General features: G+C 41.7%; 2 protein-coding genes across 6 annotated transcripts in view; both read left to right on the top strand.

Annotated features, from left to right (window-relative positions):
* Positions 1–22453, top strand: part of ddx31 (DEAD (Asp-Glu-Ala-Asp) box polypeptide 31) — a 44822-nt gene extending 22369 nt beyond the window's left edge. For all 5 annotated transcript variants that reach the window (XM_035786383.1, XM_035786386.1, XM_035786382.2 and 2 more), the window contains exons 13-21: positions 3132–3349; positions 4636–4788; positions 5531–5590; positions 6650–6700; positions 6806–6945; positions 8039–8123; positions 8260–8371; positions 8853–9036; positions 20538–22453. In XM_035786383.1, the coding sequence (XP_035642276.1) occupies positions 3132–3349; positions 4636–4788; positions 5531–5590; positions 6650–6700; positions 6806–6945; positions 8039–8123; positions 8260–8371; positions 8853–9036; positions 20538–20682 (1148 nt within the window). In that variant the 3' untranslated portion in view covers positions 20683–22453. The remainder of the gene's footprint in view (positions 1–3131; positions 3350–4635; positions 4789–5530; positions 5591–6649; positions 6701–6805; positions 6946–8038; positions 8124–8259; positions 8372–8852; positions 9037–20537) is intronic.
* The window catches only part of LOC127907379 (uncharacterized), a 149714-nt gene that overhangs the window by 50302 nt on the left and 76024 nt on the right, over positions 1–23388 (top strand). The window lies entirely within an intron of this gene.

The following is a 23388-nucleotide window of genomic DNA, read 5'->3' as shown; positions in this document are numbered from 1 at the left end:
TTTGCTCGGTTAATCTTTTCCTCGATCCTGACTAGCCAACCAGTCCCTGCCGCTGAAAATCATCCCCACAGCATGATGCTGCCACCACCATGCTTCACCGTAGGGATGGTGCCAGGTTACGTCCAGACATGACTCTTGGCATTCAGACAGAGTTCAGTAGCTGGTTTCATCAGACCAGACAGTCTTGTTTCTCATGGTGTGAGTCCTTTAGGTGCCTTTTGACAAACTCCTAGTGGTCTGTCATGTGCCTTATATTGAGGAGTTGCTTCTGTCTGGTCACTCTACCATAAAGGCCTGATTGGTGTAGTGCTGCGGAGATGGTTGTCCTTCTGGAAGGTTCTCCCATCTCCACAGAGGAACTCTAGAGCTCTGTCAGTGACCATCAGGTTCTTGGTCAACTCCTTGACCAAGGCCCTTCTCCCCCGATTGCTCAGTTTGGCCAGGCTGCCAGCTCTAGGACGAGTCTTGGTTATTGCAAACTTCTCCCATTTAAGAATGATGGAGGCCACTGTGTTCTTGTGCTCTACTGACAATTCCTTTGACCTCATGTCTTGGTTTTTGCTCTAACATGCACTATCTAGTGATGCACCAATGTGACATTTTTGGCTGATACCGATGTCTGATATTTTCCTTGCCAAAAAAAACTTTACCAATAACAAATACTAAACATTTTTGCGGCCTTTCAAGCATTCTAGTACAGTTAAATAGTTAACACACACGGACGAAGAGGCCTAAGGCACTGCATCTCAGTGCAAGAGGCGTAACTACAGTCCCTGGTTCGAATCCAGGCTCTATCACATCCGGCTGTGATTGGGAGTCCCATAGGGCGGTGCACAATTGGCCAAGTGTCGCCGGGGTAGGCTGTCATTGTAAATAAGAGTTTGTTCTTAACTGACTTGCCTAGTTAAATGAAGGTTACATGTTACGCCCCTGAAAAGGGGGAGAAATAATCACGAGAGTGATACGGTCTTGTTTCCTCAATAATAACTTTTAGTGCAATGAGAGAAGACTGAGATTTCCCCGGGAACTTGGGTGGAGACCAGAGCAATCGATCTTAGGCTCATGGATTAAGAGCATTTAGGAGATCACAGATTAACATTTTTACCCTTCCATTAGGCACCACAAAATAAAGTAATCAATATAACGTTTACACATTCCTCTCACAATTCGTACCCTTTGTACACTTGACGGATTTGAACTTTCACACAATTATATGAATTATCAATCTCTATCAACTAATACTGAATGCATGATCTTTTTAACCTTAGATGTTTTAAGATCCTCACATACTATGAACTTACTAATACTTTTTAATGTATAACAGGCTATGAATATTTCCTTTAACCTGTCACACACACACCATACTGACCCCAAAAAATATTTTGGGGGCATTTACAGTTTAAATGTTGGTTTTTCACAATTCCTAACATTTAATCCTAGTAAAAATTCCATTCCCTGTCTTAAATCAGTTAGGATCACCACTTTATTTTATGAATGTGAAATGTCAGAATAATAGTTGCGAAAATTATTTATCAGCTTTTATTTCTTTCATCACATTCCCAGTTGGTCAGAAGTTTACATACATTCAACATTTTGGGTAGCCTTCCACAAGCTTCACGCAATAAGTTTAGTCCATTCCTCCTGACAAAGCTGGTGTAACTGAGTCAGGTTAGTAGGCCTCCTTGCTCACACACTCTTTTTAATTTCTGCCCACACATTTTCTGTAGGATTGAGGTCAGGGCCATGTGATGGCCACTCCAACACCTTGACTTTGCTGACCTTAAGCCATTTTGCCACAACTTTGGAAGTATGCTTGTCCATTTTGGAAGACCCATTTACAACCAAGATTTAACTTCCTGACTGATGCCTTGAGATGTTGCTTCAATATATCCACGTAATTGTCCTTGAAGCCATCTATTTTCCGAAGTGCACCAGTCCCTCCTGCAGCAAAGCACCCTCACAACATGATGCTGCCACCCTTGTGCTTCACGGTTGGGATAGTGTTTTTCGGCATGCAAGCCTCCCCCTTTTCCTCGAAACATAACTATGGTCATTTTGGCCAAACAGTTATATTTTTGTTTCATCAGACCAGAGAACATTGCTCCAAAAAGTACGGTCTTTGTCCCCATGTGCAGTTGCAAAGCGTAGTCTAGCTTTTTCATGACTGTTTTGGAGCAGTAGCTTCTTCCTTGCTGAGCGGCCTTTCAGGTTATGTTGATATAGCACTCGTTTTACTGTGGATATAGATACTTTTGTACCTGTTTCCTCAGCATCTTCACTAGGTCCTTTGCCGTTGTTCTGGGATTGATTTGCTCTTTTCGCACCAAAGTACGTTCGTCTCTAGGAGACAGAACGCGTCTCCTACCTGAGCGCTATGACTGCTGCATGGTCCCATGGTGTTTATACTTGCGTACTATTGTTTGTACAGATGAACGTGGTACCTTAAGGCGTTTGGAAATTGCTCCCAAGGATGAACCAGACTTGTGGAAGTCTACAGTTTTTTTTTTTATCCTGAAGTCTTGGCTGATTTCTTTTGATTTTCCCATGATGTCAGAGGCACTGAGTTTGAAGGTAGGCCTTGAATTACATCCACAGGTACACCTCCAGTAGGCTAATTGACATCATTTGAGTCAATCAGAAGCTTCTAAAGCCATGGAATTTTCCAAGCTGTTTAAAGGCACACTGACCGCTGGAATTGGGTTACAGTGAATTATAAGTGAAATATTCTGTCTGTAAACAGTTCTTGGAAAAATTACTTGTCTTGCACAAAGTAGATGTCCTAACCGACTTGCCAAAACTATAGTTTATTCACGAGAAATGTGTGGAGTGGTTGAAAAACGAGTTTTAATGACTCCAACCTTAGTGTATGTAAACTTCCGACGTAAACTGTACATATTTAAGGAGTGACAATGGACTTTGCATTGTACATTTTGTATGATATTTTACAAGATGGTGTATGACACCACTAACACTGTGTGCCTGGCATAGAGATGCGTGTACAGTGCCTTCAGACAGTATTCATACCCCTTCACTTATTCCACATTTTGTTGTTACAGGCTGAATTTAAAATGAATTAAATTGAGATTGTGTCTCGATTTACCTCACTGTTCTAATTAATGTTGTGTTGGCAGGCTTATCCCGGTTAGCTGCGATCAGCATGAAGGAGCCGGTCAGCATCCAGGTGGGAGAGAACTCTGAGGGGATCAACAATCTAACTCCGGACCCCACCACAGTCCAGGGCAAGTCGGACCGCTTTGCTGTTCCCGAGATGCTGCAGCAGCACATGGTGGTGGTTCCCAGCAAACTAAGGCTGGTCTGCCTGGCAGCCTTCATCCTGTCCAAGTGCAAGGTAAGCAGGGTCTGGTATTGGGTGAAGTTTTCCCTAGATGCTGATCTGATATTGGGTCCGTTTTTAGCTTTTCTCTCACTAAAGATTGAGATTAGGCTTGTGGGATGTGAAGGTGGTCCTAGATCTGTGCCTGGGAGAAACTTCTGCCCAGAATGCACAGTCCACATGCAGATAGCTAACCCCCAAATATCAACTTATCTTATTGTTCGTGTTAAATCAGGGAGCTCAATTAGTCTTACCATTCCAGGAAACTAAGTAGGGATGTTAATCGGTTAGCTTCTGAAAATGACATTTGACCAGTCGTGCTTATTGGTCTGCAGGCTAATTTGCATAATTTAGTGTAATTGAATTGGCGTGTGTGTATTTTCGTTAGTCCTCATGCATCTTAGGACACGTGCACAGCATACAGAGCCTAGTTTGAGGAGTGGAATATCCTACCACATGTCAGACCGCGTAAGATTAGATCCTCAGTGGAGTGGAACTTGCTTTTCGTAAGCCCAGTCACTGTGCAACGATTCTAAATTAAATTGTGTGTTTCTCTCCTGTTCTATTGGTTTTCATAACTTTCGTTTCCCAGAAGCCAAATGCCCAATCTTAGTCATATTACCAACGCATCCTAGTTGTTATACTTACTATGCACCCCTCTTTCTAAGTTTCTAACAGAGATTTTCCTCTGTCACATATGGAACCGCTCGCATTAGGTGTGCTGTTTCAAGTGGTGTTTTCCCCCGAATTGCATTTTGGCAAATGTTTGAATGCCTTTTATATATATATGTATGTGTGTGTGTGTGTGTGTGTGTGTGTGTGTGTGTATTTTTGCCACTTCTTCATTACAGGAGTTACATGTTCAATAATTGTCTGTTCAATTTTAACTGATAAGACAATAGGCTTGCTTTTGGCGCATGTTTCCATTAAGCTCGTAAGGGAAACTGTCCGGTCCTTGTGTGCATGCCTAGTATCAGAGAGCAAGAGGCGAAGCGAGAGGTTTCACTCTTGCCAAAATCTGTCCAAAATAAGCCCGATGCGTTTCTGTCACCTGCCTTCAAGCCTTTTAACACTGTTAGGGCGGATAAATAAGCGTCTCGTCATTATATACAGATCTCTAATAGTATTTTCTGTTGGTCATGTCGTTTTACTCATAAGATTTTTTTTTACTGTTTGTTAACCGGTTAATGATATTTTTTTATTCGGCAGCAAAAGTGACTTAAATTTGCATTCCTAGAGTAAAGGATATGCACATTGTCCCATTTTATATTATGGCTGTGTTTATCCTCTCACCCCTGCAGTTTGAGAAGGGTCACAAGATAATTGTGTTTGTGTCGAGTTGTGAGGCAGTGGAGTTCCTGCTGAACCTTTTCAACGCCGTGCTCTCTGGGCCAAAAGCCAAACAGCAGCCTCCGCTCAGCTTCTTCCGTCTCCACGGCAACATGAAGCAGGAGGTGAGAACCTACTTTTTTAACCTACCATGTACCCATGTGACTGTTGCATGTTAGTACAGGACTTTTTTACATTTGTGTTACACAGGCATCACTTCCAGGGCCTTCTCTGGAGCAGCAGCACATTCTTTCCAATGAAGGCTGCTTTTAGTCAGGGTCAGAGAGTGGCTATACCATGCCCTGTGTTGCCACTAACCAGCTGGTGTAGTGTGGCAGTCACCAGGCCATGCCCTGTGGCTGTACCCGGGGAGGAGCTGAGGGCTAATGCCCTGCCCAGTGTTCACCCCTGTCCCAGGGCCGCTAATGACAGTCAACGGGGGCTGCCCATATGGCACCTCTGGGGGCGTGGGACTGGAGATGGGCAGTGGGCACAAGCTCTGGTTATATATTAAAGAGGAATGGCAGTATGAATGGCAGAGGCTGTCATCGAGGCTGGATCTACGTCTCAAATGGCACCCTATTCCGTATATAGTGCACTGCTTTGGTCAAAAGTAGTGCACTATGTTGGGGATAGGATGCCATTTGGGATTCGGACAGTTATTATGGATGTGTTTGGGAATAGGAGTGCACAGGCTTGGGCCCCTTACAACTGCTCCTGTGACGAGGATGGCAGGTGACACAGCTGTTATTGCACCTGGAACAGATTGTCCTCCACAAATACCCTTTATGGATTTTGGTGTTGTCTTATATGGTCAAATATTTTTTTGCCTGTACAAAATTAAACAACAAACTTTATTTTTAACAGGAAAGGACAGAAGCTTTTCAAGAGTTCTCTCTCTGCAAGACTGGTATTCTGCTCTGTACGGTAAGCCAGCTCAACGTTTGAGACACTGCCTGGGCCTAAATGACGCCGGATATCTTCCTGCGGGTTGAGGGAAACAGTTAGATTAAATAATGACTGTCATACCAGGTCTAAATTGTGTAGCCCTGGGTCCCAGGCAGTGAGTGGCCTGAGTATCAGCCCCTGTTTGCTGGAAGAAAAATACAGAATATCCCTGCCCTGCGGGAACCAGCCCAGCTTCTCTTTCCATTAGCTTTGGCATTTTGCTAAAAAGTTCCCTAGGCAACTGAGCTTGCCATGGACTTAAACCCAGAACTGTTGCCTCTCAAAATCATTTTCACTTGATGTTGTGAAAGGTTGCATGGCCAGTTCTTGTCATCCTTCCTTACACCCCCCCCCATCTCCTTCACTACTTGGTTGGTCATTCAATTCAATTGCTTAGTTTCTAGATATTTGTCCTTTGCCATTCGTTTGGACTTGCATTCCTTCAACCAGCCACTGAGGCACACCGTCCCACGGTGTCAAAACAATATCAACAATGACAACTTCATTTTGGGGAAATGAAATGTGTGTGAATGAGAGAACCCTTAATGCTAAATGACAAGGCTGAATGAATAAGTGGTTCTAATCCGTCTGACATGCTTGGCAGGGCCCAGCACTGGCCTCCATCTGTACTGGCTGGCCAGGCCAGCATCGCTACTCCACCCCTCCCTAGGCAGTCCAGTGTGCCCGGCCAATACACAGCTCATCCTGGCCCTGCCACTGGCAACCGCCGAAGGCCCAGAGCTCCATGCAGCATCTTCCCTCTTCCTAGCACTCCAATATCAGCTATTTATTGATATTATACGCTACAGCAGTGTAGCTCTCCACAAACCACAATGGCCTCCCAGACCAATAAAGACAATGGCCTTTTTGAAATGTTAGCCCATTTCAAACAAACTCCTGTGCGTGCACACATTTGACCAGGAAAATGTACTACTTCTTACCTACTTATTAAATCTTACCTAAAAGTCAGAGGGTTGGTTTCAGCCTTGCATTGGGAGGTCCACGACATCAAAATCATTCTTTTTTTTTCTTCTCCAGGATGTTGCAGCACGTGGACTTGACATGCCTCAGGTGACATGGATTGTACAGGTAAAATTATAATATAAGAACATGACATTACTGTCCATAGAGGGTTTCCAAGTGAAATGTCAGATATTTGAATTTAAATGAGTAATTTGTGTGTGTGTGTTTCAGTACAACCCTCCAACCACTCCAGCAGAGTACGTGCACCGCATCGGGCGAACTGCCCGTATAGGAGCTAAGGGAAGCAGCCTTCTCTTTCTCACCCCTGCTGAAATGTCCTATGTCACTTCTCTAGCAAATCACAATATCAGGTAGGTCTGTGGATGATCACTCAACATCTCTTCTCTAACCCGTGTTGCCATGTTCACAACCTTTTTATGGTTGTGTGACACATCTCCACACAGTCTGTCTGCGTCTCCAACTCTAAAGTTAATCTTATTTGTACTTTTCTATGCTCCATATAAGACCGTGAAACACTTTTGTCTCCCAGTCATGTTCTCATACACACACACACACACTAATGCTTCATTCCCAAGCTTTTAGTGTAGCCCGGGCTGAATCGTCAGGGCAGCTCAATCTCTGTGAAGGGGAGCACTGACAGCCACTGAGCAGAGCCAGCCAGAGCTGTCACCCTCTATGGTCACGTGCCTACCAGGACTAGACTAATCACACCGCCACTGCGGAACATACCGCACCCCACATCTATTTTTATGGGCACAAGCACTGTTCATGACACAAACTGTTCACACCCCTCTTGTTGGCGGAGAGTTTTTAGCAGGTTTAAATCGTATTTCCTGCAATTCTACACATTTTGTCATGGGGCGCAAAGAAAATGGTTAAGCAAATGTTCATGCAATTCTGTACATTTTGCCATGTCTAATGTATATTCATGTGATATGTACACGCACAGGAGTTTGTTTGAAATGGGCTAACATTTCAAAAAGGCCATTGGCCTCCCAGATCAATAAAGACATTGTGGTTTGTGGCCTCCTGCCGAACCCACAGTTTGGGAACCACTGTGCTATAGGTTTATTAAAAGGGTTTAGGACGAGGGAGTAAGACATCCGGAGAGATCCAATAGAAAGTCATACCACAAAAGTCTCACTACTTTGTGTCTTTAGAACAAGCACCCGTTTGAGGCTATGTCACAATGTTTGAATTTCCCCAAATGTACTTACTTGGTAGTTTTTTGAAAGCAGTCCACAGTGGAACTCAGGGTGTCTGGGGTGTATTCACTAGGAAGCAAATGTAACCATAGGGGCCAAAAAATGGAATGGACCTACCTGAATTTGTCCAATAAGAAACTCTTGTTTTTGTTTTCAAATGTTTTCTGCATCAAAACGGTTTGCTACGGTTTGCACAGTGCACTAATGAATACACCCCTGTTGTCAACTGTTCCTCCAGCCTGTCCGAGATGAAGATGGAGATGATTCTGTCAACGCTAATGCTGGACGACCGCTTCAAAGTCAGGGGAAAGTATGACGGCAAGGTGAGGTAGCAACAAGCTCAACACATTTTATACTTATAAGACTATATTCAGCTTTCACCAATGTTAAAAGTGCTCTCCTTCTGGTCAGTTCAATCCACATAACTTGTGTGTGTTGTGCACCTGTGTGTGTCTGTAGAAGTCTTCCGGGGCTCCGGAGCAGGAGGTGCAGGAAAGAGCAACTGTCCTACAGACGGAGTTTGAGAACGTTGTCCATAACGATAACAACTCTGTCCAAGCAGCCAAGAGAGGTGTGTTAAATTTGTTTAAAATTTGCACAGAAGAAAAGACAATAAGATGAGAGTTAAGACAAAGGATAACTGCAGGAGAGGGATAGTATGGCACCTCCCCCTTTCCATTTTTAAAACAGAATCCTAACATTAAAGAAAATCATAGTTGGGAATAACACACAAAAAAAATAAAGATTTAAGCATGGGTAAAAAAATGTAATACATTTAAGTTAAATGCATAATCACCATGTGTTACAAACCAACTTCACCCAACATTGCTGGGTTAAACGGACAAAAAAGCGAAGAATTCTACGTTTACCATGATCATTGACATTATATTGTATATAGCAGGAAAGTTTGGGTACAGAATCAAAAGAACGGCTTCCTCATTATGAGAGAATGATATTCTCACTAACAGTTTGTCTGGTTGACTGGTTTAAACTCCTGTTTCGTGGTCCTCGTTTTAGTGACGTTCACTCATCGCTTTCCTCTGTTGCTTTAGCCTTGCAGTCCTTCCTACGGGCGTACACTGCCTACCCATCCAACATGAAGCACATCTTCCATATCAAAGCCCTGCACCTGGGCCACGCTGCCAAGAGCTTCGGCCTAAGGGATGCCCCACAGGGCCTGGTCACTGCCCCTGCCAAGGGCTCCAACAAAGACAAGGGACAGGCCAAGGGCAAGAGGTGAGCCTAAACACTGCAGCACCGCTAGCATTACTGAACTGTCTGTCACTTTCTTACTGTCATTCATACATCTTCTTTTTTTAAATGTAAAAATGTGGTGTTTAGCATGTATGCATGTACAGTTGAAGTCGGAAGTTTACATACACCTACATATATTAAACTCTGTTTTTCACAATTCCTAACATTAATCCTAGTAAAAATTCCCTGTTTTAGGTCAGTTAGGATCACCACTTTATTTTAAGAATGTGAAATGTCATAATAGCAGAGAATAATTTATTTAAGCTTTTATTTCTTTCATGACATTCTCAGTGGGTTAGAAGTTTACATACTCATGTGGAATTTGGTACCATTGTCTTTAAATGGTTTGTCTTGGGTCAAATGTTTCGGGTAATCTTCCACAAGCTTCCCACAATAAGTTAGGTGAATTCCTCCTGACAGCTGGTGTAACTGAGTCAGGTATGTAGGCCTCCTTGCTCGCACACACTTTCAGTTCTGCCCACACATTTTCTATAGGATTGAGGTCAGGGCTTTGTGATGACCACTCCAATTACCTTGACTTTGTTGTCCTTAAGCCATTTTGCCACAACTTTGGAAATATGCTTGGGGTTATTGTCCATTTGGAAGACCCATTTGTGACCAAGCTTTAACTGATGTCTTGAGATGTTGCTTCAATATATCCACATCATTTTCCTCCCTCATGATGCCATCTATTTTGTGAAATGCTCCAGTCCCTCTTGCAGCAAAGCACCTCCACAACATGATGCTGCCGTGCTTCACTGTTGGGATGGTGTTCTTTGGCTTGCAAGCCTTGTCCCTTTTCCTCCAAACATAATGATGGTCATTATGGCCAAACAGATCTCTGGCCTGATGTAACAAAAATAGGACATTTCTCCAAAAAGTACAATCTTTGTCCTCATGTGCAGTTGCAAACTGTAGTCTGGCTTTTTTATGGCGGTTTGGGAGCAGTTGCTTCTTCCTTGCTGAGAGGCCTTTCAGGTGATGTCGATATAGGACTCGTTTTACTGTGGATATAGATACTTTTGTACCGGTTTCCTACAGCATCTTCATAAGGTCCTTTGTTGATGTTCTGGGATTGATTTGCTCTTTTCGCACCAAAGTATGTTCATCTCTAGGAGACAGAACACGTCTCCTTCCTTAGCGGTATGATGGCTGCGTGGTCCCATGGTGTTTATACTTTTACTACTTATACTATTGTTTGTACAGATGAATGTGGTACCTTCAGGGGTTTGGAAATTGCTGGATGAACCAGACTTCTGGAGGTCTACACATTTTTTTCTGCCTTTTTGGCTAATTTCTTTTGATTTTCCCATTATGTCAAGCAAAGAGGCACTGAGTTTGAAGGTAGGCCTTGAAATGCATCCACAGGTACTCAAATGATGTAAATTAGCCTATCAGAAGCTTCTAAAGCATTTTCTGGGTTTTTCCCAAGCTGTTTAAAGGCACAGATAACTTAGTGTATGTAAGCTTCTGACCCACTGGAATTGTGATATGGTGAGGTAAGTGAAATAACCTCTGAGATAAAGTCTTTAAACAATTGTTTGAAAAATTACTTGTCATGCACAAAGTAGATATCCTAACCAGCTTGCCGAAACTATAGTTTGTTCACAAGAAATTTGTGGAGTGGTTGAAAAAATAGTTTAGTGACTTCCGGCTTCAACTGCATGTGTGCAATAGAGGAAGCTGCCCTTTTTTTGCTTTTGAAATATCAGCCATAGCGAGCTGCCATTCCTGTCCCTCTGGGTGTAGAGGAGTGGCTGTATGTCTAGACTCCCAGAGGACGATCCGTATGGCCAAGCGGGGCCGTTACTAGGGGTGTCTGACACTGGACCTGCCTCCACTCATCTCTACTCTCACATAGCTATTAGTGGTCATCTGAGGGATTCCCCTGAGGCTTAGCACTCAGGTTCTGGCCTGACTGTCTTCTGGCTGGCTGCTTGGCGTGGACTCGCCCTCCAGACAGACGCAGGCAGCGCAGCACAGAGAGGGAAGGAGGGTCAGCTCAGCAGGGTGCCATAGTGCTCATTAGCCTGCTGATTGGCGTGGGCTCTCACTTCTACAGCAAGCTAGCAGCTAGCACCTGCTATAGATATATGCAATCTGACTGACGTTCAGCTCAGTGGAACTTGGTTCATATGGTTTCGGCGAGCTAGGTTTGTAAAAACGATTCCTTGCCCATCATCTTGATGTAAGAGTGTGGTTCATGTTTTTTTCCTGTGTCTCTCAAGTGGCACCTTATTCCCTATACAATGCACTACTTTTGACCAGGGTCTTGGGACTCGTTTCCCAAAGCCTTCATAGCATTAAGATCATTGCTAGAACCGTCTTACCATCTTCGGTTGTTTCCCAAAACCATTATTACTAAAGTTGTACTTGAAAACGTTTGTTATTTACTGACTGCCTTAGATGCTTTTTTTTGCCCTTCCCAGTCATTTTATACACAGAAGAGCTCAGCTAAACACATAATTAAGTTTTCTGTTGCGCTGTGACCGCCGATAACTTCAGAACGAAGTTGACTGCAAATACAACGTTGCCAATTTCTTTGCAATTGTTACAAACAAGTAAAGAATAAAATTGTTTGAAGTGAAAACAGAGATGACTGCAAAAGATAAATGGGCTACGTAGGCCTGTATTAAAATCACATTGAAGTCAATTGTATGTTCATTCAATTGCATTCTATTTGCCAGTTCTAGGCTGTTTGTCATTTTTGGCTCAATATATTTCATGATGTGTAATGTGCCATCTTGATTTAGTGTATTATTATAGAGTAAGCATTTAGAATGTTTTGTTACAGCCCGAATAAAACATTTATTAAATTGAGATTGTGTCACTGGCCTACACACAATACCCCATAATGTCAGAGTGGAATAATATTTTAAGAAATGTCTTGAGTCAGGTATTTAAACCCTTTGTTTTGACAAGCCTAAATAAGTTCAGTTGTAAAAAAGTGCTTAAAACCTCTTAAAGATCGGGTCATTTTTAAACTTTTTGTTAAAAATCGCACAATTTCAACGTCCTGCTACTCATGCCAGGAATATATTATATGCATATGATTAGTATGTGTGGATAGAAAACACTCAGAAGTTTCTAAAACTGGTTAAATCATGTCTGTGACTATAACAGAACGTGTGTAGCAGGCAAAACCCCAAGGAAAAATATTCACAAAAAAAAAAACCTCCACCAGTTCTCTGTATTGTCTATGGCAAGGGAAAATAGATAGCGCCCAGTTTACAATTCCTACAGCTTCCACACGATGTTGCCAGTCTTGGCAATTGGGTTGAAGTTAATCCTTGGTGAAATGAAGAATAGGCACTTCTTGTCATCGGGTACACCGGAGGAAGTTATGAAAGAGAGAATATCGAACATGATTTCAAGACCTGCTGCTATGGAATACAGATCGCCCTGTGATCAATTTGATCTATTATTAACGTTTACTAATACCTAAAGTTGGATTACAAAAGTAGTTTGAAGTGTTTTGGCAAAGTTTATAGGCAACTTTTTTAATAAAAAAAAATTGACGTTGTGTTTTGGAAAGCTGTTTTTTCCTGGATCAGACGGGCTTCATAAATGGACATTTTGGGTATACATGGACGGATTTAATCGAAAAAAAGACCCAATTGTGATGTTTATGGGACATATTGGAGTGCCAACAAAGAAGCTCGTCAAAGGTACTGAATGTTTTATATTTTATTTCTGCGTTTTGTGTAGCGCCGGCTATGCTAATTATTTTGTTTACATCCCCTTCAGGTATTTCGGGGGGTTGCATGCTATCAGATAATAGCTTCTCATGCTTTTGCCGAAAAGCATTTTAAAAATCTGACATGTTGGCTAGATTCACAACGAGTGTAGCTTTAATTGAGTACCCTGCATGTGTGTTTTAATGAAAGTTTGAGTTTTAGCGAGTACTATTAGCATTTGGCGTTGCACATTTCCATTTCCTGTTGGCTACGTCTCACTTAGCCTTAACCTCTTGCGCCGAGCCATCCCGGATCCAGTATCGTGACTACAGCCTCAAGCTCATTACCATAACGCAACGTTAACGATTTCTAAAAATCTCAAATGAAATGAAATAAATACGCCTGCTCTCAAGCTTAGCCTTTTCTTAACAACACTGTCATCTCAGATTTTCTAAATATGCTTTTGAACCATAGAAAATCAATAATTTGTGTAAGTGTTGATGGCTAGCTTAGCATTTAGCGTAGCATTTAGCACGAAACATATTCACAAAAACCAGCAAAGGAATCAAATAAAATAATTTACCTTTGAAGAACTTCAGATGTTTCAATGAGGAGACTCTCAGTTACATAGCAGATGTCCAGTTTTTCCTGAAAGATTCTTTGTGTAGGACAAATCGCTCTGTTTTGTTACACATTTGGCTACCGAAACGAACCGAAAATTCAGTCACCTAAACGTCGAACTTTTTTCCGAATTAACTCCATAATATCGACCGAAACATGGCAAACGTTGTTTGAATCAATCCTCAAGGTGTTTTGTCAAATATCTCTTCATTGATATGCCGTTCGTGGAAGCATGGTTTTTCTCAGAATCCCATGGAAAAATACCAGCAGCTGAGTTTTGCGCACCAATTTCCACGCAGGACACCGTGCGGACACTTGGCAAATGTAGTCTATTATGGTCAATCTTCCAATGATATGCCTGCAAATATGTCACAATGCTCCAGACCCCTTGGGGAAACGATAGAAAGGGTAGGCTCATTCCTGTCGCATTCACAGCCATATAAGGAGATAATGCAAAACGTAGCCTCAGAAATCCTGTTCATTTCCTGGTTGCAGAAACATCTTGGTTTTGCTTGAAGCTTTTGTTCTAGGGCACTCACAGTGAAAATCAGTTCTCACAGTGAATCTTCAGTTCTGGAAACGTCAGTGTTTTCTTTCCAAAGCTATCAATTCCATGCATAGTCGAGCATCTTTTCGTGACAAAATATTGCGCTTAAAACGGGCACGTCTTTTTATCCAAAAATGAAATACTGCCCCTAGAGTCTGAAGAGGTTAACCAACAATTTTAAGAAATAAAAGTAACAAATTAAGAGCAGCAGTAAAATAACAATAGCGAGGCTATAGAAAGGGGGTACCGGTACAGAGTCAATGTGCGGGGGCACCTGTTAGTCGGGGTAATTAAGGTAAAATATACATGTAGGTAGAGTTAAGTGACTTTTATGCATGGATAATAACAAGAGTAGCAGCAGTGTAAAATAGTGAAGGGGGGGTGCAAGTTGATCTGGCCCATGGACCAACTCGGCTTGTAACCTTGTAATAAAGTATTCTTCAATTCACAAGTTCCAGAATCTAAGGAATATGATTGAGCGACTATTTCCACGACACCTCCTCCCTATATGCTGTCGTGTCATTGTTGGTGATCAGGCCTACCACTGTTGTCATCGGCAAACTGGATGGTGTTGGAGTTATGCCTGGCCATGCAGTCATGAGTGAACAGGGAGTACAGGAGGGGACTGAGCACGCACTCCTGAGGGGCCCCCATGTTGCGGATTTTTGTTCCCTACCCTTACCACCTGGGGGCGGCCCATCAGGAAGTCCCGGATCCAGTTGCAGAGGCAGGTGTTTAGTCCCAGGGTCCTTAGCTTAGTGATGAGCTCTGAGGGCACTATGGTGTTGAACGCTGAGCTATAGTCAATGAATAGCATTCTCACATAGGTGTTCCTTTTGTCCAGGTGGGAAAGGGCAGCGTTGAGTGCAATAGAGATTACATCTTTGGATCTGTTGGGGCGATATGCAAATTGGAGTGGGTATAGGGTTTCTGGGATAATGGTGTTGATGTGAGGTATGACCAGCCTTTCAAAGCACTTGGATATAACCGCTTATAGTGGTGGTAGCAGCAACATTATGTACAAAATAAGTGACTAACAATGCGAATAACGACATAAAATAGCACAGTTGTTGAAGAGCCCATAAAACGGCAGCCATATTCTCTTGCTCCAGCTGTCCCATTTTATATAGACTTATTTGGGAAAAGTCAACGACGAAGGGGGGCATGACTTTAAAAATGGCAGACTAATAATATTTTTAAATTCATGAGCAGTCCAAATGACTTTTTCTAGTGTTAATGAACTCACTGGCTACGGTCCTTTTTAACAGCTAGGCTAATTATCGGCCATGGCCCCTAATGAATAAAGCCTGCGCAAAACAGTACCGGACACTCCTCTCTACAGTTTTACTATGCTCACAGACACACACTTACACAGCGACACTCACTGTTTTAACCCCAGCCTAGACGTCATCCATATGGCCTGTCTGATGGTTGGCTCAGCTTTGAATGTTACCACTGCTCTCATGTTCACACACACCCACAGTCTCACTGATTTGATAACCGCTATTGGCTCTTTCTAACAGACTCCCTCGTTCTCCTAGTGTCTCTCTCTCAGGACCCCTCTGGCCCTATATAGTGCACTAGTTTGACCAGAGCCCTATGGGCCCTGGTGAACATTTGTGAACTGTATAGGGAATAGGGTGCCATTTGGAAAGCATCCTGGGACAGTTTTTTTTTTTTTTTTTTTTTTTTTTTTTTCTCCGGCCACCTGTCAGTAGAGACTTCATTACAGGTGTATGCATGGCTGCGGTGTTGCACTGTCCTTGTCCAGGCAGGTCCTCTCTCTAATTGCCTGAATAGTCCAGTAACAAACAAACAAACACATCATACACATACACAAAGCCTTCTCAGAGGCACATCTCACACACACTCCCTACTCCCTCTGGTGTAAACTCTAGCTAGACTTCGCACAGCCACGGGTGTTAAGAATACATGGAGACCACCTTCCATTGTTTATTTACGTTGCCATCTCTGGTGGTGAGGCTGAGGTTGCACTTGGACTTGCCCTAAGGGGGTTATTTTGTCCCTTGTGCTTAACATGTTCTTTGTCCTTTGGTAACAAACAGACTGCAAACAATTAAACAAACAAGAGCTGACTATAAAATGGCAGTATATTTAGACTGTGCCCCATATCCTACATTCCTTATCTCTCCAGTCATTGTGAATGTTATTTGTTCCAACTTTCTGAATGGTTTGAATTAACATTTTGAAAAGCTAGGTAGTTGATTTTGTTTTAAGTAACTGAAAAGGAATTGGTTACAACTTTCATTAGGGGGGGGTTCTCTAAGTATTGGACTTTCGACAGATGCCAGGTCCGGCAGTGAGAGCGATGCATTCTGTGTGTAGATTAATCTCTCATAGACAGACTATGTAAACATGAATGGTACTGTAGATCTCATGATACAATGGGATGCATGAGATATCGCGCAGCATCATTTCCTGTGATTTAGACAAATCACGATTTCACAGGTGCGTCTTTCACATTTCGGAAGGGGAGGGGACATTTGGTCCACAGATAGTTTGTGACGTTGTCAGCTAACCATATGTGTGCTTCCATGGGGCAGAAGTCAGCGTATTGTTGTGATTCTGGATGGCCAGATTGTTAGCAAGAATGACGAACTCCGATGTGGCGAATCGTAAGTGGTTTGTTTCATCATGTTATTGATATATCTTGTTTTGAGGTGTTTTGACTGACTTCATGTCAATGCTAATATGGGTCAAATTCACTAGCAAACTAAGGGTGTATTTCAGTGACATGCTCATTGTGCAAATGTATATGTTTTCAATAAATATTGGAGATGAAATATAGCTTACATTTGTTAATAGTCTATGCCAACCCTGTCTGTTTTTCCTCATAGTTGCGCACACCTTGATTTTGTTGCTAAACAAACAACCCGTCTAACTTGCAGAGAGGAGCTCTTTGTTCTGGTTCCGATCCTCGTTCTAGCTCTACTCTAAACATTTATGGACCCAGAACTTAATCGGGCATCTGACCAATAATGGGAGACTTCAGTTCTGGGTTAACCGAGATTTGTGTAGATATATGTTCTTCAGTCAGTCAGGCTCCCCATTCATATGTCCTCCAGTAGGGTTCCCTATAGAGCACACTATAGCTGCAGATCAATAATCCTGTTACTGGAAGCAGGCTCCTCTGGGGTGATCAGTGTCACTGCCCTGGGTGTTTGCTGCAGTCTACTGTGCTCTGTGGGCCCTACATGTCCCTCTGGGCTGGGGTTGGGCTGGGCAGCCCAGGGCAGGCTCCAGGGGTTATTGATTAGATAAAGACACAGGCTGGTTTTACATGGTCCCCCTGCTGCGATGTGACATGGCAGTTATCGCTGGTCAAGAGATCCTCTCCTATACACACAGTCAGTCACTCTTTTCTCTGGTGCTTCTTTCCCTCCTTGTGAAGATAGGCTATTAGGTCTCACCACAGCCAGAGATGTCTGTTCTCCTGTAGTGCCGTCTTTGGGCTAACTGAGGCTTGTTTAGGAAGAGGTAGTATGTTCAGGATGAAGTTGAGATATTAAGATATTATTAAAAATATCCGAAACATATACAATATACTTGCAGTGAAGCCGCTCAACAACTACATTATACAACAACTACAAGTCATCCAACAGACTCCCATTCAGAGCGACACACACAGAAGCATCGAGGGTCAATGCCCTGCTCAAGGGCACGTTGACAGATCTCCCACCAGGCAAAAAAACGTGAACCCAAACCCTCCAAGATCCCCCACACAGTTCCCCAATAGCTGTCCCTCAACCATTCGAGACCCATCCCACCCCCCAAGAATAATTTTAAAAATACAAATAATTCCATTCCCCACCCTCAAGAACCCCCCAATTCACAATTGCAATGCCAGCTGTATATGTTTGTATGCATGTCTGGCACTATTACATGCATGTGTCAGTTCTTGTGTGTGTTTATTTGAATGAGACTTTGTGTATATGCATGTGTACAAACACCCACATGGCATCAGCCTCAGGCAAACCGGCATTAGTTGTAAAAACCCTGCCCCTCGCTGTCATTCAAACACACTTTTCATTGTTTTTTTTTTTACTTTTATGTTTGACCATCATTCTATCTCCCACACAGCAACTCCACTCCCACTTGTCTCCAATTCCACATCCCAACCCTCAGCCCATCCCATCTATCTCTGCTGGCCACCCACTTCGGGTTTCTATGCAACACATATCTTTCAACTATGCTGTGATGTTTAACGTACAATTTCAATCTATCTAATCAAATAGAACCCACAGATTGCGAGTTGAAGATAAATACTTTTACTATGAGTATTTGTATATTAGTAATTGACTGACTCGGTCGCTCCAGATCTCCTAACAGTACTATTTCTATGCATTTATGCTATGCATTTTCAGCCATTCCTGAACCTGAGATCGGAAACAGGCTACCTGAGGGCAATACCAAAATAAATGGTCTATTGATTCTGTATCCTCACAACAAAATCTGCAGAGCTTTGATGATTTTATGCCCCAAATATTCAACATTTTGTTGGTGGCAAGAATGATATATAATCATTTTAGCTGAAAAAGCCTTGGAGGTCTTGAATCTTGTGTTTTATATTTCAATACACCCTGTACCATGGAATCGGTATATCAAAAATCTCTTCCCAACTATTTTGCAATCTGTATGGCACAGTTGTCAACATCCTTGTATACAGTTGTCAACAAACTGGTATACTTTCCTATTTATGCTATAAGTTGTCAACAAACTGGTATACTTTCCTATTTATGCTATTTTTATTCCTCCGCCAGTTTTGATCCTTTATATTGGGCAGATAGACCAGTTCCCTACCTCCACCTGCTACCACCTGCCTCCTCCATTTTTGGGGTAATCAGTTGGTTGTTCTCTTGGATTGAGCTGACCTTTCTGTACAATTCTGATAACTCCATGAAGGACATAACTCTACCATTCCAATTTACAATATCATTTAAGAACAAAATACCCTTTTCAAACATATTTCCCATAAATACAGGTATTTAAACAACCAGCACGTTTGAGTTCAGCCATAATATTTGTTGTAGTGTTTCAAGGGGATAAAATTGGAATTGTAGCCATACTTGTTTGAGAAAGAGATACTTTTTCAAAGTATCATTTTCAATTAATCGAAAATGAGACATGGCCTTTTTGCCTTTGTGTAGATTTCCATTTTTAAACAATGCATGAGCCTTTCTTCGTAACCTAAGTAAAGTGAAGCTTTTAGAGGTTTGGTGCTTTTACTTCATCTCAACCCACACAATTCATATTCATTATATAGATAGACATGTTTTATTTTGTCTGGTTTAGCGTCCCAGATAAAGCTAAGTATATTTTGCTCATATGATTTGAAAAACGAATCAGCAGCAGTAGGCAGTGCCTTAAGTGAGTAAACTGATATGACTAAGGAGTTAATCAGGGCAATTTTTACATACCTCTCCATGGTTGCAGGATCTTGTCTATTTTTACAAGTTTTCAATTGAAATTCATTGTGGAGAGCTTATTTATATATTTTGTAATATGAATACCGAGTATATCTACTTCACCATCAGCCCATTTTATAGGTAAGCTGCAAGGTAATGTAAAAGTTGTATTTTTTAAGGATCCGATATGTAATATTGTACACTTATCATATTTAGGTTTTAGTCCAGAGTACAGAAAAGTTATCTAGATCTTGAATGAGACATTGCAGGGATCTAGCTTGCGGACTTAACATAAAACTTGAGTCATCGGCATACATGGACACCTTTGTTTTTAAGCCTAGGATTTCTAATCCTCTAATGTTGTTATTGGATCTGATTTTATAACGAATAGATATGGTGACAGCGTATACCCTTGTTTAACCACTATCTCTGCAGCACATCAACAATCAGGCTTTTTTTTAATGCAGGCCTTTATCCACCTCTTGACAATTCAAAACTCTCTGAGAAGTAGCCGTTATTTACTATTTTACACTTGGGGTTGCTATACATTATTTTTACCCGTTTTATAAGATAATTACCGAAATTGAAAGAATCCAGTCTTACTTTATCAGATGCCTTTTCAAAATCCGCTATAAATACCATTCCTGGCTTATATGTTTCATGATCTATTATTTCTAGTAGTTGTCGTATTTTATCTCCAGTGTATCGTCCATGTAAGAGACCTGTCTGATCAGGATAAACAATACCTGTTAAAACCCTTTTAATTTTGAGTGCTATGCATTTTGCTAGTATTTTTGCATCACAACAATGACAGTTTTTTTTTTTAGATAGACCGGGTCTTTATATTTGCCATCTGTGTCTTGTTTTAATAATAGAGAAATCAGACCTTCCTGCTGAGAACCTGACAGACTACCATTTCTATAGGAGTAGTTAAAACAATCTAACAATGGAGCTTTTAGTATATAAAAAAATACTTGATACACCTCTCTACCGGTATGCCATCAAGCCCTGGGGTTTTTCCAGTCTGAAAGGAGATAATGAAACAATTTTAATATAAATAACCGAGTGTCGACAGTACAATGTTATGTTGCGTGCTGTGATGACGTATATCCGGCTCTGAAGTTGAGATTTGAGTGTTAATGTTTTACCAATTGGTATATTAGGGACCGCTTGTCTAATGAAGCTGCTGCATCCTATGCTCTCTCCCCTCAGACCTCTCAAGAAGTTTAGCACTGAAGAGCGGGTGGCCAGTCTCACGCGCTCCGAATATGCCAGTGGGATTGATGGAGACTCCGCAGCCAAAAAGAAGAAGAAGAAGAAAAGCCAAGCCAACGGAGAGGAGGACCGAGTGGAATAGCTGAAAGGTTATCCCCACTCACCCAGGACAGCTCTCCTAACTCCTAAACCAATCTCTTGTCCCTAGCAGCTATAGTCTAGACATGTTTGTGACGGCCCCTCATAGATCTAAACCGATCAAATTATAGTTGAAAAGGTAATAACTCCACCTAGCCCTTTTTTAGATTAGGTGGAGTATCTGTCATTTAATATTCCTTACGCCCAGTATCTTCTCATCTAAAATGGTGCACCTAGAACAGGTGAAGGGGTTCTAGGGGTTGATTTGTGATTGTGCTGGTTGTGTAGCTTAAGGATGGGTGAATTCCATCCTTACATAACTGTTTAACCCTCTACCTTTGCATAATCACAGTGTGTCTACAGAATTTATCCTAGAACCGTGCTTGACACAAAAACCCCAAGTATGGGGCACCAGAAGTTGACATAGTGAGTATAGTGTTTTTCTTTAGCAGTTCAGAACAGACTGACAGTCTCAGGTTGTGTGTATTATTTTATAATGAATTGTATGGTGAGCCACGCACCATGGTCTATCACGTCGACACAAGTTAAGTATGTCACCGTTTCATGATAAGAGTATGGTTGTTCTCCAGAATGTCAGAATTGTATTTTCAGCTACTGCATCGATAGGAATGTTGGTATACATCTGTGTGGATACGACTTTAAATGAACATTTTCAATTTTGAAAATACATGCCTGGTGTTGAATTTGTTTCATAAAATAAACCCAGATCATGGAAAGTGATAAAGGTAATGAAACAAAATGCATTCATGCGATCTAAAATGTTTCCGAATGTCAGAAATTATATAATCAAAGTATACAAAACATTAAGAACACCTGCTCTTTCCATGACATGAGGTGAAAGCTATGATCCCTTATTGAAGTCACTTCAATCAGTGTAGATGAAGGGGAGGAGACAAGTTAAAGAAGGATTTTTAAGCCTTTAGACAATTGAGACAGGGATTGTGTATGTGGGCCATTTAGTGGATGAATGGGCCAGACAAAATATTGAAGTGCCTTTTGAACTGGGTATGGTGGGTGCCGGGCGCACTGGTTGGTGTCAAGAACTGCAACGCTGCTGTTTTTTTAATGCTTAACCTTTTTCCATGTGGATCAAGAATGCGCCACCACCCAAAGGACATCCAAGCTTACTTGACACAACTGTCAAAAGCAACTCTATATTAGGAAGGTGTTCCTAATGTTTGGTATACTCAGTGAATATGACCTCATGTTCCGATAAAACAAAAGAAAATTACAAGTGTGATCTTTAAAAAAAAACTTTTCACGTGTTTTTACATTGCTACTTTTTCCAGGTGAATACGGTCTTACAAATAGGCTTTTTAAAAAACTTTATTTAACTAAGCAAGTCAGTTCTTATATACAATGACGGCCTACCGGGGAACAGTGGGTTAACTGCCTTGTTCAGGGGCAGAATGACAGATTTCTTTGCCTTGTCAGCTTGGGATTCGATCCAGCAACATTTCGGGTACTGGCCCAACGCTCTAACCACTAGGCTACCTGCCGCTATGGTTGGTTGATTGATATGCTATACAGGTATTGGCGTTTGTGGGCTTTTATTTTCATATGTATCAAAGTTAAATTCTGCAATTTTAGCAGAATCTTTTGTAATACTACACAACTTACTGAAATGACAGGCTAAGAATGGACAGCGATAGACTTATGTGTTCATCTTATCATATTTATCAAATGCCTAATCAGTGTGTCTTGTTTGTAATGAAACTGTCCCTGTTTGCCAAAAAATAAAATCTGATATGTCATTAGGAATCTGAGCATGGTACTTTCAAAACTTAGTCTTACATTTCAACCACAGACAGTCGGAGGACCGATGCAGACCTTCTTTTCCACCAGTCGGTCTACCGATGCAAACTTACGCAAACAAGGGGTTGGCCTGTGCTTTTTGCCATTTTCTTTAATAAAAAGTAGACCTATGGCATACCCGCTCATTTCAAGTCTTGGTCTTCACTTGGCCTACCTCTGTGTCAGTCAAGGGCTGTTGTTTAGAGTGCATTGAGGGTGGAGGAATTGACCGACATATCTATGTATATAGCAGCCTACAACCTAATTCTGTCTGTCACAAAGCTACCTCTTATTTCTTAAATAGGAAGAAATAGGCTCCAACACACATCCCTCTTGTTGTTAGTCTAATTAAATTGAAAAGGTTTGAAATTAATTATGCCTACTCGAATTTGCCTACTTTCAGCACCATCAGCTGTTCATTTCTGATTGATTGTGCCATGGCTGATGCTTCAAGTTTCAGCACCACAATGTAAGTTACTAGAATCTGGCTTATTGTGAGGTTAATACCTCTGATAAATAGGTCTACATCATGGGTAAGAAATTCAGTGCATTCGGAAAGTATTCAGGCCCCTTCCATTTTCATAATGAACAAGCAAAACCTGGTTTATAGACATTGTTGCAAATGTATTAGAAATAAGAGACCTTATTTACATAAGTATTCAGACCCTTTGCTATGAGAGTCGAAATGGAGCTCAGGTGCATCCTGTTTCCATTGATCATCCTTGAGATGTTTCTGCAACGTGGAGTCCACCTGTGGTAAATTCAATTGATTGGACATGATTTGAAAAGGCACACCTGTATATAAAGTCCCACAGTTGACAGTGCATGTAAGAGCAAAAACCAAGCCGTGAGGTCGAAGGAATTGTCTGTAGAGCTTCGAGACAGGATTGTGTCG

Source organism: Oncorhynchus keta, chromosome 14 (assembly GCF_023373465.1).
Source record: "Oncorhynchus keta strain PuntledgeMale-10-30-2019 chromosome 14, Oket_V2, whole genome shotgun sequence".
Lineage (NCBI taxonomy): Eukaryota > Metazoa > Chordata > Actinopteri > Salmoniformes > Salmonidae > Oncorhynchus > Oncorhynchus keta.
Note: the sequence above shows the minus strand (reverse complement) of the source record. Positions and strands in the feature narration are given on the sequence as shown.